At 33.5% G+C, this 15,424-nt stretch overlaps 2 protein-coding genes across 4 annotated transcripts in view; one reads left to right on the top strand and one right to left on the bottom strand.

Annotated features, from left to right (window-relative positions):
• The window catches only part of PRKN (parkin RBR E3 ubiquitin protein ligase), a 1,194,517-nt gene extending 1,193,876 nt beyond the window's left edge, over positions 1–641 (bottom strand). For all 3 annotated transcript variants that reach the window (XM_076002808.1, XM_076002810.1, XM_076002809.1), the window contains exon 1: positions 509–641. In XM_076002808.1, the coding sequence (XP_075858923.1) occupies positions 509–515 (7 nt within the window). In that variant the 5' untranslated portion in view covers positions 516–641. The remainder of the gene's footprint in view (positions 1–508) is intronic.
• A 144-nt stretch (positions 642–785) lies between these two features.
• The window catches only part of PACRG (parkin coregulated), a 490,407-nt gene continuing 475,768 nt past the window's right edge, over positions 786–15,424 (top strand). Inside the window, exon 1 of the mRNA XM_012745607.3 lies at positions 786–1,214. Coding sequence (XP_012601061.1) covers positions 1,059–1,214 — 156 coding nt within the window. The 5' untranslated portion in view covers positions 786–1,058. The remainder of the gene's footprint in view (positions 1,215–15,424) is intronic.

Below are 15,424 nucleotides of genomic sequence, written 5' to 3'. Positions count from 1 at the left end.
ATACTTTGCCAGGGTTTCCTCACAGAGTCCTACAGATATGGGCCCCAATATGTCCTAAACTAAAAGACAGACGACCTAAGGAAGAGGAGGGGAGAGTCTGGGAGAGACCTTACAGAAACCCCACACAGGTCCGGCTGGACCCGGTGCGAGGCTTCCGGACTTGGGGGACCCAGCCTGGCCCTCGGGGGGCGCAGCGGCGCACACCGGCGTCCCGGGCGAAGTTGTTTTCAGGGGAAACACTGTTAAACCACAGCCGGGGGGCTTAAGAAACACACACACACACTTCTCCTGGACCCACAACCGAGCAGGCGGCACTGCGCCTGCGCCTGCGCCCGCCGAGTAGGGGAGCCCGGCGGCGCGGGCTAAAGACGGCACCGACACTTTCGCCCTGTCACAGACGGTTGGCACCGGCCAGCACCGGGGGTCCCGGTCGGCCGAGTAACGGCGTTGCGCCACACCCAGGCGCGGGGCGGCGCAGAGAGGCTGTACCTGGCAGGCACCCACGTACCTATCATGGTCACTGGGCAGGTGGAGGCTGCTGGGCAGGAAAGGACCCAAGCGCACCGGCACCCACCCGCGCCTCACACCCGCGGCGCTCTGGGGTTAAAGCCACCAGTCCTCCCCTCCCCCGCGCCTCGCCCTGGGAATGCGCACGCGCAGGCTGTGCGTGGCCCAGGGCTTGCTGGGAGTCGTAGTTTTAACGCGTAGCTTCTCCTCACATCGCCCTTTCCGGCTTAGGGCCCAGGAAACGTACGTCACTGGGGAGGCCGGGCTGCTGGCCCGCAAAGTTGACGAGTCGCTTAGCAACCGGGAGGCTTATCTTTGGAAGCTTGTTGCAGCTCCAGCCACGGTCCTGCCCTCTTCCCGCCCCTCCCCTCTCCTAAAGTCCCTTCACCTAGGAGCTGCCAAACATCTGGATCAACCTGGGCACTACGAGGGGTTGAATTTCTACCATTAACGCGCCTTTTTACATTTTTTTCCGACTTCCTGTTCACATCCGTAAAACCCACTGATTCTTTTACCACACTTTTTATGAGAACAAGACATTTTCTAGGAAGATGGTGGCAGAAAAAGAGACCCTGAGCTTAAACAAATGCCCAGACAAGATGCCGAAGAGGACCAAGCTGCTGGCACAACAGCCGCTCGTGGTGCACCAGCCTCACTCCCTGGTTTCTGAGGGCTTCACAGTCAAAGCCATGATGAAAAACTCAGTCGTAAGTGATCTTCCTGAATTGAATGCACTCGCTCAGAACACGATGCTATAGAGGTTGGCAGCCTTAGGATGGATTCTCAGCCCGTATCCTGGGTGGTCTTTGCCATATATGGCAATTACTCGGCCAGTAGCAAACGGTGCCCAACAGTGTGTGGAGGTCAGGCTAAGTTAGAATCTTGGGCAAGTGATGTACTGTGCCCATGTACAAGCACCTTCCTAATAACTCAGGGTCTTTGGACCACCCAAAATTACTCTTAATCTATTTACACAAAGAAAAAAAGAGCCCCCTTTACTTACTGATTCCTAAACTAGCTACACTCAGCAAAGGGCCATGTAGAAGGCGAATTCTTGGAAATCATAAACTCTTGCAAAATTTAACGAACGTGAGGTGATATACAACTGGGAACAACAACTCATTAAATAATCTGCAGTAAGAAATTTCACCTCTTCCACCCCACCCAGAAAATTTTAGAATATCCTAGCATGTACTCTAACAACATTAAGTCTCTTACAAAATGATATCAACTTGTTAGAGTTCTGAAAGACAACTTAATATGGAAACTGTTTCCTGTCAGGCCTTCTAAATGTGTTTTTAACAATCCAAACTTTAGTTCAAATATCTCTGCCTATTAATACACTTCATGTTTCCTTGCTACTATTTGTGGTAGTAAATACCATTAGGAAACAAAGGATTTAAAATGCACACAAATGTTTTAGCTACATGCATGATTTTTTAAAAATCATGCATGTAGCTAAATTTGTTAAATAGCTTTAAATTTGGTATGCTAAACCAGGTTCTGCTACTGAGTAAGCAAATTTAAAGCTATTTGTTAAATAGCTTTAAATTTGGTATGCTAAACCAGGTTCTGCTACTGAGTAAGCACCTGTCTGGGAATGAGACATTAAATAATAAATGCAGCTTTCAAATCTGTATAATTTACATCATGGGAGGATTTGACTCATTGTTTGACAATTTGTTATGTTAAATGCATAGTGATGGTTTCCAATGTCACATTATTTCTTTTACTTATGTGTTGCTAACCTAGTAACTTATTTCTAAATCACATCCTTAAAATATATAAATGAAACAGATTACCTATAGTCCTCTAGGTCAGATTCCCATGTTGCTACACAAAATTATATCCTCCCTATTGGAATGTGTGTCAGATGATTTATAGTAGTTAAGATTCTTGGAAATAGACTAAAATCCCTAATTCTTGTAATTGCAGTTCTTTTTCATGGAATTTAACATAAGTAGGTTCTCAAGGGAGTCAAGATGACTCGTTTATCAGCAATACAGAATGCCATAACCATTAGAGTTAATCATTTAGTTTTTCTTCTATACAATATTTATAATTTTGGTGATTTTTTTCAGTGTTATATTTTAACATAACAAATATGTTTTTATAAGATCATTTTTTTTCCTAAACCAATTTTCATACATTCTTATGTCACGTTAATTTTTTAAGCATGGTTTTATACCTAAAGTCATAGTTCTGCAAAATCAGGTCTTTAAGTATTGCCAAACATAATAAATACACCTGCAAGACTCAAAAACAAAACCATTGATTATGAAGTGGACTCTATATAAACAATTTATTTGAGATAAATAATCTTCTCTTTTCATACTTTAAAGGAAGATCTCTTAGTGGCAATACCTCTCTCTCTCCATTGGGATCCTCAAAACAGGATGGGTCATTTTTTTTACTTCATTTAGTGGACATCATAGTTCTTAAATGGAAACACTAAGCATGGTTTTAGGGATTTGGCATTTTGGGATCAGCAAAACAAAGTCCTATCCTTAGTACTCCAAGGAAAAACAGCAACAACAATGATAAAATCTTGATAAAAGAAAGGCAATAATGTTTATACAAAATAATATCAGTGGTACCAGAAATAAAAAATTTTCTTTTTATATACAATATTTACATTTCACCATTTTTGTCTTCAGCAGTATAGTCTTTTCAATATTGTAAAGTAAAATATACCTATCCCTTTCTGAAGATGTATTCTATTCTGGATATATGTATGTCAGTTTTTAGTTTTCTTAATTGTAACTCTATGTTCCAAAAGCTACCTCCTCCAACCATTTTCCCAGTGTTAGGGAACTTCAGTTCCTCTTTCAAATCCTAGCTAATTAGACAAGTCACCATTCCAATTCTCTACTCTATGAGAAATTAAGAACTGTATCCTAAAGAGTTATATAGAAACTCTTGATGTTTCTTCAAGTGGTGTAATAATGTAAATACACATACTCAATCATCAGCAGATTTGATCAGATTGGCTGTGCAAGCAAAAATCCCTATTTAAGCAGTCATAATCTGTATATGAGAATGCAAAATTATTTATAAAATAATGATAAATGTAAATGGCTAATTTTTAAAATCTTAATGTAAAATGTTGTTCTTCAATAGTAAGTAGTTCCTTTATTTCCATGAAATTTTTGTTGCATTCTATATGAAAACAAGCAATCACAAAAGCCCCACAATAAAATAATAATATTCAAATTCATATTTTTGTAATGTTTGCCTATAAAGAGTAATAGGAGATACAGAATTTAAAAACTTGATTGTTCATTTTTCATTTAGGCCTTGTTTGGGGTAAGATAGAGATCCTGAACAGAAACTAGTAACTCAGTATTGTATTATCTTCGTTTTGGTATAGAGTAGATGCTTTTTGTGCTAATCTACTTATCATAAAGCAAATTAGGATATGAACCCAAGGTTATGATGATAGAGAAGTTGAGTTATGATACTTCACAGGGCCATTAAGGTCCTCTGTGATCTAACCCTGTTCTATGTTTTTAATTTCATCTCCCGCTATTGTCATTTGCTTCTGCCAATATGAACCCAGGAAATGAACTGTAATTCTTTATTTTTGTGATTTTACTTATGTTGTTCCCTTTACTTAAATGCCGTTCTTGCTACATATCTACAAATTCATTCTATCAGTAGGTAACAAGTGTCTACTGACCACTGACTATGTGCCAAGCCCAGTTTAAATGCTGAGAACTTAGCAGTCAACAAGAGACGGAACATTTGCTGTCTGGAAGCTTATTATTTTGTGGCCACCAAAATGCCAACTGCTTTAAAGAAGCCTTCCCTAATTCTTACTCCCTGTCACCCAAGACTTTATTCATTGTTTTCTACTTTATATTATTGTTATTTCTGCTCATGTTTTATCTCTTTATATTTCTGGTGAAGGCAGAATCTGCATTCTAAGTCATTTTTTAATCCTAACCAGAACCTAATACCATACTCAATAAATATTTGATGAATGAGGAAAGCAATTCTACCTTTCCTTCTTATGTTCTCCCTCTTTCTTGTTGCTCTAATTGTTATTGGTCTCTAGTTTGAATTGTTTTAACTACCTTCCCCAATTTAGGAGCCCATGTCACCTCAAAGCCTCAGGAGGTTCCCCATCTCATTCAGAGTAAAAGCTAATATTCTTGTAAGTTCTTGCAAGCCGGTAAGGCCCAATGTGATCTGGTCGCTGTTGCTTCTCTAAGCGTAAATATTAGAACTGTCTCCTTTGCTCATTCAGTGCCATTCACACTGGCTTCCTTGCTGTTCTTTGAATACACAAGCTGCACGGCTGCCTCAGTGTCTCTGACATTCCCATTTCCTCTGCCTGAAATGCATTTTCCCCTATGTATCGCCATCTCTTGACACTTCAAATTTTTGTTATAAAATTAACTATTTAGTGAGGCCTTTCCTGACTGCTCTATTTATAATTTCAACCTCTTAATAATCCCCTCCATCCCTGTTCCAGCACTCACATCTGCCTTCCCTGTTTTATATTTTTCCATCTAATATTAATTTAGCTGATCCTGTGTTGTCTTCCACTAGAGAGTAAACTGTTGAAGGGCAAGCAATTTTATTATTTCACTCACTGCTGTATCCCACCTCAGGAAAAATTTCTGGCACATAGTATATCTGCTATTTTTCTTTTATTGGTCCCATGAATTAATGAATGACTATATTTCATACTATAATTAAACAATCATCTTTGAATTATCAGCTTCAAACAAAATGCTAATGATGTTATATAAATATTAAATCTAGGAATGAGAATAATTTACAAATGTTTTATGCAATATTTTTATTAGCTTATTATAAAAGTTATACATATTCATAACAAAAAGTTAAAGTAATTTGGCTTAGAAAAATCTTTCTCCTGTGTAAGATTATGGGAAAAAATTTAGTCTTTTTTTTACTCTACTTCTCTTCTAATTTCAATGTTGTATTTTAAAAGTTTGCTTCATTTTAAATCATTCTGCTTTAAGAAGTAAGGTAGAAATTCTGATTTTTATTCCCAAATGGCCAGAAAGTTGTTACATGACCCTTGGTATGGTTAAACTAAATCATACCAAGTATCTTCCTATTAAACTTAGGACTTCGTATTTAGTTTAAATCACATATCAGTGCCATATGTATATTAGTTAAAGTAGCTTTTTAAATAATTAATTAATATTATATATTAATGCTTTAATATATAATAGGGCTAGTCATCTCTATTCCATTTTGCTTTTCCAACCAATCCTATGAAAAGACAGGGCAGACTATTTTCTTCCACTTAACATATAAATCTCAATTTAATTTTTGTTGTAGTTTAGAGATACATTAAATGACAGAGCAAGGAATGGAACCTATATTTCTAGATTTTTCTTATAATAGCTCTTTCGATAATTTTTTAACACTTTGGTTGATGCATGATATGCATACAGAAAATGTACATATTGTAATTGAATCACTTGGTGGATATTAAACCAAATACATTGGTGTGATCAGCACCCAAATCACGAATTATTGACAGTGCAAAACCCCTATCAGTTCCTTTCTGACCACTACCGAAACACACTCTCAAGCTAAGCTTATTCTGACTTTATTCAACAGATTATTTTTGGCTGTTTTTGTACTTAGATACATGAAATCATAAAGTATATAATGGTTTTGTGTTTCATTTCTTTCATCAAAATTGTTTGTGAGAATCACCCACATTGTTGCATACAATTATAGTTGTAAATAAATTCTTCATATTTATTCCTGTATGGTATTTTCATGTGTGAATATACCGTAGTTTATTTATCCATTCCTTTCTTGATGGATATTGTGACTTCCAATTTAGGAGTGTTACAAATAGTGGTACTAGGAAAATTATATTAAAATTTTTTTAAAAATATAGCTATGAATGTTCAAGGATATATACCTGGAAGTAGAAATGCTAGACCCTACGTTATGCATATGTTTGGCTTTAGTAACTACATTGAAGCTATTTTTCCAATTGATTTTTCAAATTTAAACTCTTGCCCACTTGATATAAGAGTGCTATTTGCTCTACAGTCTCACCAATAATTAATATTTTCTTTATTTTACATTTTAAGTATTCTAGTGGGTATAAAATGTTATCTCTTTATGGATTTAATATTGATTTTTATTGTGACTAATGAAGTTAAAAACTTTTTAATGTATTTGCTGGCCATTTGGGTATGCTGTTTAGAGAAGTATCTTTTTAAGATTTTGCCTGTTTTTCTCTTGGCTTGATTTGGCTTATTAATTTATAGTACTTTTCTTTCATTTCTATTCTAAATGATATGAGGCATTTGTCAAATGAGTTGTATTCCAAGTATAGTTTCCCACTCTGTGAGTTTCCTTTCTATTGTCATAGTGACTTTCATCCCTTTCTTTTAAAAGTATATACTTTGTGAACAAAATGTTTATCTCAAACATATTTATGTATTTCTTTATAATGTATTTCTCAACAAATTTCAGCTCACAATGAAATACATACACAGTAAGATATATGACTTTGAAAATAAATGGGAGTGATAAGAAACAAAATAGAACAAACAACAGTGAAACAATGAAATAAAATATAATTAAAGTAGAAAGCCTGCACTAAAGAAAAGGAGAATCAATTTTGCCATTCATAAGGGTCAGTATATTTATTGATTGGTGTTCAAATTTAATTCTGAGCTTCTTGGCATCTGTTGCTGAAAGGGAAACATTATACACTGCTCATTATCACAAAAGAAGCAGCCTATCAATCCCTCTAGGGAATTCAAGTTTTCTCTACACTGAATTCTCAGAGAAATTGATCATGTGGCATTTTAAATACATGCAACATACCTTATCCACATTTTTGTTTCTTAAAAGAAATACAGTAGCAAATACCCATAAAAGATTCCAGTGAGGGCCAAGTACATAATATTAAAATGTATCTTGGTGAACTGGCTTTTGCATGAAATTGAATTAATGAAGTGCGTGTATCTAGGCTTTTGGTGGTCCAATTTGATCTAGAAATAAAACTCACAGCACCCATAGGAGTGTATAGATTGTATATATATTTTTTTAGCTCTGGTTCTCAGTACATTTTATGATGGAGCAAGATAGCTGCTGTTTTTATAAGTTGGCAGAGAGGAAACATGTGATGTGATGAGAGCACAGAGCTAGATGACCTGAAAGGGTCTTGGTCTGGGAAGGCTTTCCAATGGGAATTGTATTTGGTGAAATATCACAGATGAGGAGGACCTAGAGGAGTGTGCAAAGGCTGAGACAAGGCAGGCCAGGCTTCCTAGTAATTTGATTTTCAATCCTTATTTTCTGTTCTGTCAAAAATAATTATGTTGTAAATTCCATTCATTATATACATGTTTAAAATTATTTAAATTGCATGTTTTATAGAATATAGAGTGTATATACCTACTCTATGAAGAATATATGTGTGTGTACAGTTTGCATTATGTGTAATACTTTACATGAAATTTTGTGGATTCCTTCTAATACACTAATATTTTACATGTTATTGCAAGTGCATAAGCATTTAAAAGGTTTCATAAAATTCTATCTTCTGAATATACCATAATTAGTCTTTCACCCAGGTTGTTATCAGTTTTTGGCTATTGTTTTTTCAGTAATGTTGAAATTCCTTCATATCTTTATATAACAAAGTGTTTTCTGTATCTTAAAGTATTTCCTTGAAAGATAATTTCTGAAAGTAGAATCACTGGGTCAGAGATCTTAGGAATCTGAAGACTTCAGTAAAAGTTTGATTTATACTGCCACCTGCAGTACTTGAATGTGCCTAGTGTGCCCCTCCTGTAGCTGAGACCCTAGGCTTGGGGGCTCTGACAACCCAGGCCCTGACCAATGTTCCCCTTCGCACTTACCCATTGTTGAGGGGCAGAATGGCAGCAGCTCTGAAACCTATTCATGATACGTATTAGGAATGGGTCAGAAACATTTGAGGCTGTGGTTCTCAGGGTGCAAATTGGAATCACTTGGGAAGCTTTAAAAATACTGATTTCTGACTGAGCTCCCCTTGAATGATTCCCATTTAGTTGTTCTATTTTTTTCTGGGGTTGATGTAATTAATCTTTAATTAGGGGTTGAGAACATTTGGGTATATAATTTCCAGATAAGTATTCAATTTTTTCAAGACATTTATTAAATAATGTTCTATTTCCCACTTGTGTATTATTTTTGTATCATAATTCTACATAATAATCAGAGCTATTCAAGAGGAATCTTTAACCAATGTCACATAGTTTTAATTATTATAACTTGATAATATGTTTTAGAAATGAGTGAGACTAATTTTCCTTGATAATTCATACCCAGAATATTCATTTTAAATTTTGACATTTTACCAGTTTAATCTTCTGGAAGATCTTATAGTAAGATGTCAAGCTGCACATCCTTATGAGATTGAAATGATTATATAAATCACTTGCAAGTAATGATTATCTTATAACAGTGTCTTCACTTACAATAACATAGTTTATTACCATATGTTTATAGGTATATATTTTCCTAATACATATTTTAATATTTATTTTATATCCAGGTACCTCACTAGCCCTCTTTTTAATCAAATGTTTCTATTGAATCTCATATATTTTAATCATAATCTTTCTCATTTTGAAAAATTTAAATGTACAAATAATATGGAAGATAGTAGAATAGACATCTGTTCACATCTAGATTTAATAAATAATATTTTTATAACTTCATATTTTTATAATCAAAAAATATTAAACCATACCAAGAGCTATAGCTTCATTCCTACTCTAGTCCTCCATTCCCACAGGCAACCAGGATCCTGAAGTCTGTATATATTATTCCTAGATATCTTTAGTGAATATATATGCATTCATACATCAGATAGATAGAGAGATACAGAAATAATTGAAATTTAGGAACCCTTCTTCAGGTTGATTGATTGATTTTTCATCTGAACTGTTTAGTTGCAGTTCATGTTTCTGTAATGCCTTTACGTCATATTCAATTCATAAATAGGGGAATGCTGTCAGTATAAGTAAGAGGCTTATGTGTAATTTTCTATTAGAGAATAATAAAGATGATATTGGTTCACCATGGATTCTTCTTTATTCTGTTTATCTGCTTTATCTTTGAAATGCCTAAGGTGAGGCAAACCCCATCTTCATATATCTTTGCAGCACCTCCTTCCATCTTTTTTAAAACAGGTATGACACTGTATAGTATTTATGCTAGTATTTCATTTCTAAAGGTCAGGAATTTAATATTTTAACTATGCTAGTTAATTTTTATCAGCATGATTATTAAGTGCACTTGTTACAAAATTGCCCAGATTTTTAGGGCTTCTTATTTTCCCTATACATTTTGTTATTTCTATAATACCATTTTACAGAATGGTGGTTCTGCAGGAATGCATTTTCTGCTGTGGCAGGAATACTTGTAGGAAATTTGTTTACCTACTATATCATATTCCATTGTTATGAGTAAACCAGTCTGTTTATTAATTCTCTTTCTGAGGGTCTGTTAGGTTACTACATTGCAGTTCACAACATACTTGTATAGGGTTCCTTGTGCACATAGGCCAAAGTTCACCAGATTTAGAATTGCTGAATAAAGAGGTGTAGCTTTAACTTTAATAGAGTTTGTCAAATTTCTCTCCAAAGTAATATATACATATTTATATTATTACCAATATCTAATAAAAAATCTTGTTTCTAAGGTTTTGTTTCCCAAATCATAATTAGATAGTATCAAACTGAAAATTGTGCTAATCTGAAGGATCTGAAATTTTATCTTGTTTTAATTTTGCATTTCTTTGATTACTAGTGATATTTTTTATTTATATACGCTTTTAATCATATAAGTTTCTTCTGCTGTAGTATACCTATTCATAGCTTTTGTCCACTTTTTTCTGTTGGGTTGCCCTTTTCTTATTGATGGATATGTGTGCTTACATACTCTGGATATGGATATGTTCTGCATATGGCCACACATTTTTCATGCAGTGTGTGACATCTTTTTACACTTTTTTAAGGCATTTTTTGATGCACAGAATTTTAAAAATTAACTTCAAGTATTTATATATATCATATTCTGCCTTGGTAGTTAGTTTTTTAGGGGGTTTGCTTAATTTCAAAAATGTTTTTGGTCCTAATATCCTATGCTTTCTTCTATGTGTTTTATTCTTATTATGTCTACCTATGTATTATTAATTATTCAACTGCTAATTTATTTTTAAGATAGGAGGTAAAGCTTTAATTTTGTCTTTTCCATATGAACAGTCACCATTTATGAATAATAACTAAGGACTATTATGTCCCATTAGTCTATCTCTGAGACAATATCATACTGTCTTAATTATTTTTTGTTTTGTTTTGAGACAGTCTCATTCTGTTGCCTTGAGCAGAGTGCCGTGGCATCAGCCTAGCTCACAGCAACCTCAAGCTCCCGGACTCAAGCCATCCTCCCGCCTCAGTCTCCCAGAATGCTAGGATTACAGGTGCAAGCCATGGTGCCTGGCCCACTGTCTTAATTGTTGTAGCTTTACAAATTTTATATTTGGTAAGATGGGGTCCCCCGATTTGTTTACATCCTTTTTGATATTCTTGGTCTCCTGTCATCTATAGGAATTTTAAGATATGCTGTCAAGTTTCATGAAGATTCCTTTAGGGATTTTGGTTAGCATTACATGGAGTGTGCAGGAAAATGTGGGGGACAATAGCAATCTTTTCTATTCTTAATTTGCTAAGGCATTTTATTTTGATTAGTATTAAATTTTATCAAAGATGCTTTCTGCATCTGTTGAGATGATCATAAGGTTTTTTCTTCTTCAATTTGTTAATGTTAATATAATGCTAATTATATGAGCAAGTATATTCTAATGCTAAATTTTGTTTGCATTCTTGGACATTATTTAATCATGATGTATTTAGAGTAAAAAATTAAATAATGGTGTCTTATTATCAGAAAACAAAATCCTTCCTTGTAATCCACCATAAACCCTTTATATCTTATCACCCAAGACCAGGTATTATTGCTAAGGTCATGTCTTAGTTTGCTGGGGCTGCCATAACCAAGTACCTGAGTGGGTTAAGCAACAGATATTTATTTCTCACTCTTCTGGAGGCTGGAAACTTCAAGATCAAGGTGCCACCAATTTGGTTCTTGGTGAGGGCTCTCTTTCTGGCTTCTAGACAGCCAGACTTCTAGCTGCATTGTCACATGACCTTCCTCCATGTGTGCTTGTGAAGAGAGATTCCCTCTCACTTGTCCTGTTAATTATAAAAGTACTAATTCCATACCGAGTGCCCCACCTGCAAGAACTATTTTTACCTTAATTACCTTCCCAAAACTCCATCTCCAAATACCATCATCACATTAGAGGTTAGAACTTCAACATATGAACTTTTGGGAACACATTCAGTCCATATCAGGTGGGGAGATGGCATTGCTATGTTTGGCTCCTTTGTTGGAACAGGAAGAAAAGCCTATTTCCTGGAGTTCTTAGCTGCCAGAACAAAATGGTGTTTCTATGAATGAAAAGAAAACAAAAACTTTCATGTGGGAAGAAAACTAAATATATGCTACATCTGCATTTTTCAAAAACTAATTTATTGGATCTTAATTTTTTTACATACTCATAATTTATGGTGAGAACACAAATCTCTTGTCAGTGATTTTCAAGAATACATTGTAATTATTAATAACTATAGTCACCATGTTGTACAATAGATTTCTTGAACTTATTTCTCATATTTAACTACAATTTTGTATTCTTTGACCAACATTGACCCAATTTCCCCACCTCTTAGTCCCTGGTACCCACCGTTCTATTCTCTGTTTCTATGAGTTTGACTTTTTTGAGATTTCACATATGAATGAGATCATGTGGCATTTGTCTTTCTGTGCCTGACTTATTTCACTTAGCATAATGTCCTCCAGTTTCATCCATGTTGTCATAAATGACAGGATTTCTTTCTTTTTAAAGGCCGAATTATATTCCATTGTGTATATATACCACACTTTCTTTATCCATTCATCTACTGACGGACACTTAGGTTGATTCCATATCTTGGCTATTGTGAATAATGCTACAGTGAACATGGAGTGACGATTTCTCTTTGACATACTGATTTTATTTCCCAAAACAAGTGAAATTACTGGATCATATGGTAGTTTTATTTTTAATCTTTCGAGGAATCCCCATACTGTTTGCATAGCAGCTGTACCATTATACATTCCTAGCAACAATATAAAAGGGTTCTCTTTTTTCCACATCCTCACCAACACTTGTTATCTTTTGTCTTTTTGATAGTAGCCATTTTAACAGGACTGAGGTGGTATCTTATTGTGGTTTTAATTGGCAGTTCCCTCATGATTTGTGATATTGAGCATTTATTCACATACCTATTGGGCATTTGTATGTCTTCTTTTGAGAAGTGTCTGTTCAGGTCCTTTTTCCTTTTTTAAATTTGCTTGCTTGCTATTGTTTGAGGTCATGTTTTCCTTTTAATATTGTGGGTTTTTTTAAACAATTATTTTAATTGTAAAAGAGAATGATTGTTATGTAGAGTCTTAAGAAAATACATAAAAGGAGAAAAAGAAATGTCAAATCCCATTCACTGGAGTAAATCACTTTTGAATTATTCCATGTGTCAATAAGCTTTTTTCTTTGTAAAATTGGAGTCATATCACACATATATCATTAATATACTTTACAATTTATTGTTGACCAATGTTATTATTGACCAATTCTCATTGCTATTTTATTATTTAGTGTTTTTTCTTGATTAGATTTACTTATACTTTGCTTCACTCACTTTGTTTCTCTTTATATAATATCTCCTGAATTAATATACCAATTCTTCTGGTCTTGATAACAGACTTTTTTATTTCTACTGTGACATTCTTTTCTTTCTCTTTTCATTATTAACATTTTTATTGATTTTAATTGGATTATTTAATATCTCTTTTTAATAACTTTTATTTTTAGTAAAAATTATTATTATTATTATTATTAAAGGTGTATAATTGTACTTTTGCCTCCTACTTTTATATGATTTCTAGTTATGAGGAATTATTTTTCTCATTGGTTAGAGACTAATGATTGTGTTTGATTACAATTTTTAAAATTAGTTGCTTGATAGTTATGTAATTTGTTTCTACAGTTTAAGCTGCTTGAATTAATTAAAATTTTGGTCTAGAGTAGGATCTTTTCCCACAAATGTTCTATGGCAACTTGAGAAAAGACATTTTTTTTTTTTTTTTGGTCTAGAGTTATTCTGGATTGTTAAATGCAGATAGTTGGTTTTAGTACAAAAGATATCAGAGAACATCTATATAAAAATAGTGTTACTATTTAATATTGTAAGTCTTATGTATAGTAAAGATTTGGTCAGTCTTAAGCACATTTGAAATAGGCATATAAGTTTTGTTATTCCCTCCTATTTTTTTTTATATTTCTATTTAATTATCTATAAGAAAGTACTTTTTCTAAAGTTATCTAAATTGAGGTTTTTTAAAACAACTTACTACTAAAAATGAATTTATATCATTTAATGTTTATGGCTCTTGTGATTTTGATTTGTAAATAGAGAATGTGAAAGCAAACAAGTTACAAACAAGAATTAGAAAACAATGAAGAAAACTGAAGAAAATGTATTCTTTTGTTTCTCTTTAACCACATGACAGAACTTATCAAATATCTGTTTGGGGAGTTCTGCAATTAACTTGACAATAGTTAACAATCTTTACTTATACTTACTTAAGGGACTAGAATTCTAAAATTTGTCTATATTGTTTCTGTATTTTATTTTCTGGAAAAGATATATTTATATATTGGAAGTATATGTTTCATATTTAATGCCCTTAAAATGAATTTTTTTTAAAAAAAAAAAAAAGAGGATTCAGATAGATCTATCCATTTTGCTTCTGCTTCCTTAATAAGAATTGACTTAAAAATCTATCTTCTACATTGTGGAGTTGTGATAATACATACTTGATCAGACAGTGATCATGTATTGGTGAAAAGCATATCAAGGCTTAATAACTAGGGTGACTGTTGATTTTTTAGGACCCAGAAAACAAGATAAGAGACACTTAGATTTTTGGGGTATGAAAATTGAAACTTTAAATCCTTTGTGAGGTAAATCAGTTAGTCTGTGGTAGTGCAGAAGTATTATGTTCATGGAAAGATTTATTTTTAAACTTTTTATATCTATGGAGGAATCATAGCCTAAACAAAAATTTAAGATACCATTATGCATGAATTTTCTTCTTACCAAGTTATTATCATTTTGTAAACAATACATGGATCAATTATATTATAAAGAATAATTATGTCATATAAAAAATAATTTATGTTTTAGAATTATCCTCCTAAACCAATTCAAGTTAGTCATTGATATAACATAGATTAGATAAAGTAATACTAGAAAAAATATAATTATGTAATAAATGCCAAATAAAATAATATATACGAGATAGATTGTGGCTAACTACCTTCCTTTTGTGGTTTTTGCTTATCAGAAAATCTTCAGAGAGATATATTTCACAGATTGTCTGTTCTAAATTAAAGTAGCTACAAATAAATAGTCCCTGAGACAAACAGCAAATCCTTTACCAAATTATCTGTATCTGCAATTTGTACTAAAAAGAAAAAGTTATTTTGCATGGTAAAACTGTAACTTTATTTCAAAATTGAGTAAAATGACACATTGTTAAATGTTTTCACATGAACACAAAAATTGTTTGATTTTAACACTATCTTATATTTAAACACAGTTTAGAATTTTATATGACATAGTGCTTATAAACAAAACAGTAACATTTGTGTAAGACAAATGTTAGAAATTTTAAACAATAATGATGGATGCCGTTGTTTATGCTTTATTTCCCATTGAAGTTTCTTGAGTAAATAATATATTGCTGATGA

Source organism: Microcebus murinus, chromosome 5 (assembly GCF_040939455.1).
Source record: "Microcebus murinus isolate Inina chromosome 5, M.murinus_Inina_mat1.0, whole genome shotgun sequence".
Taxonomy (NCBI): Eukaryota; Metazoa; Chordata; class Mammalia; order Primates; family Cheirogaleidae; genus Microcebus; species Microcebus murinus.
The sequence above is the reverse complement of the archived record's forward strand: the minus strand, read 5'-3'. Positions and strand labels throughout refer to the sequence as shown.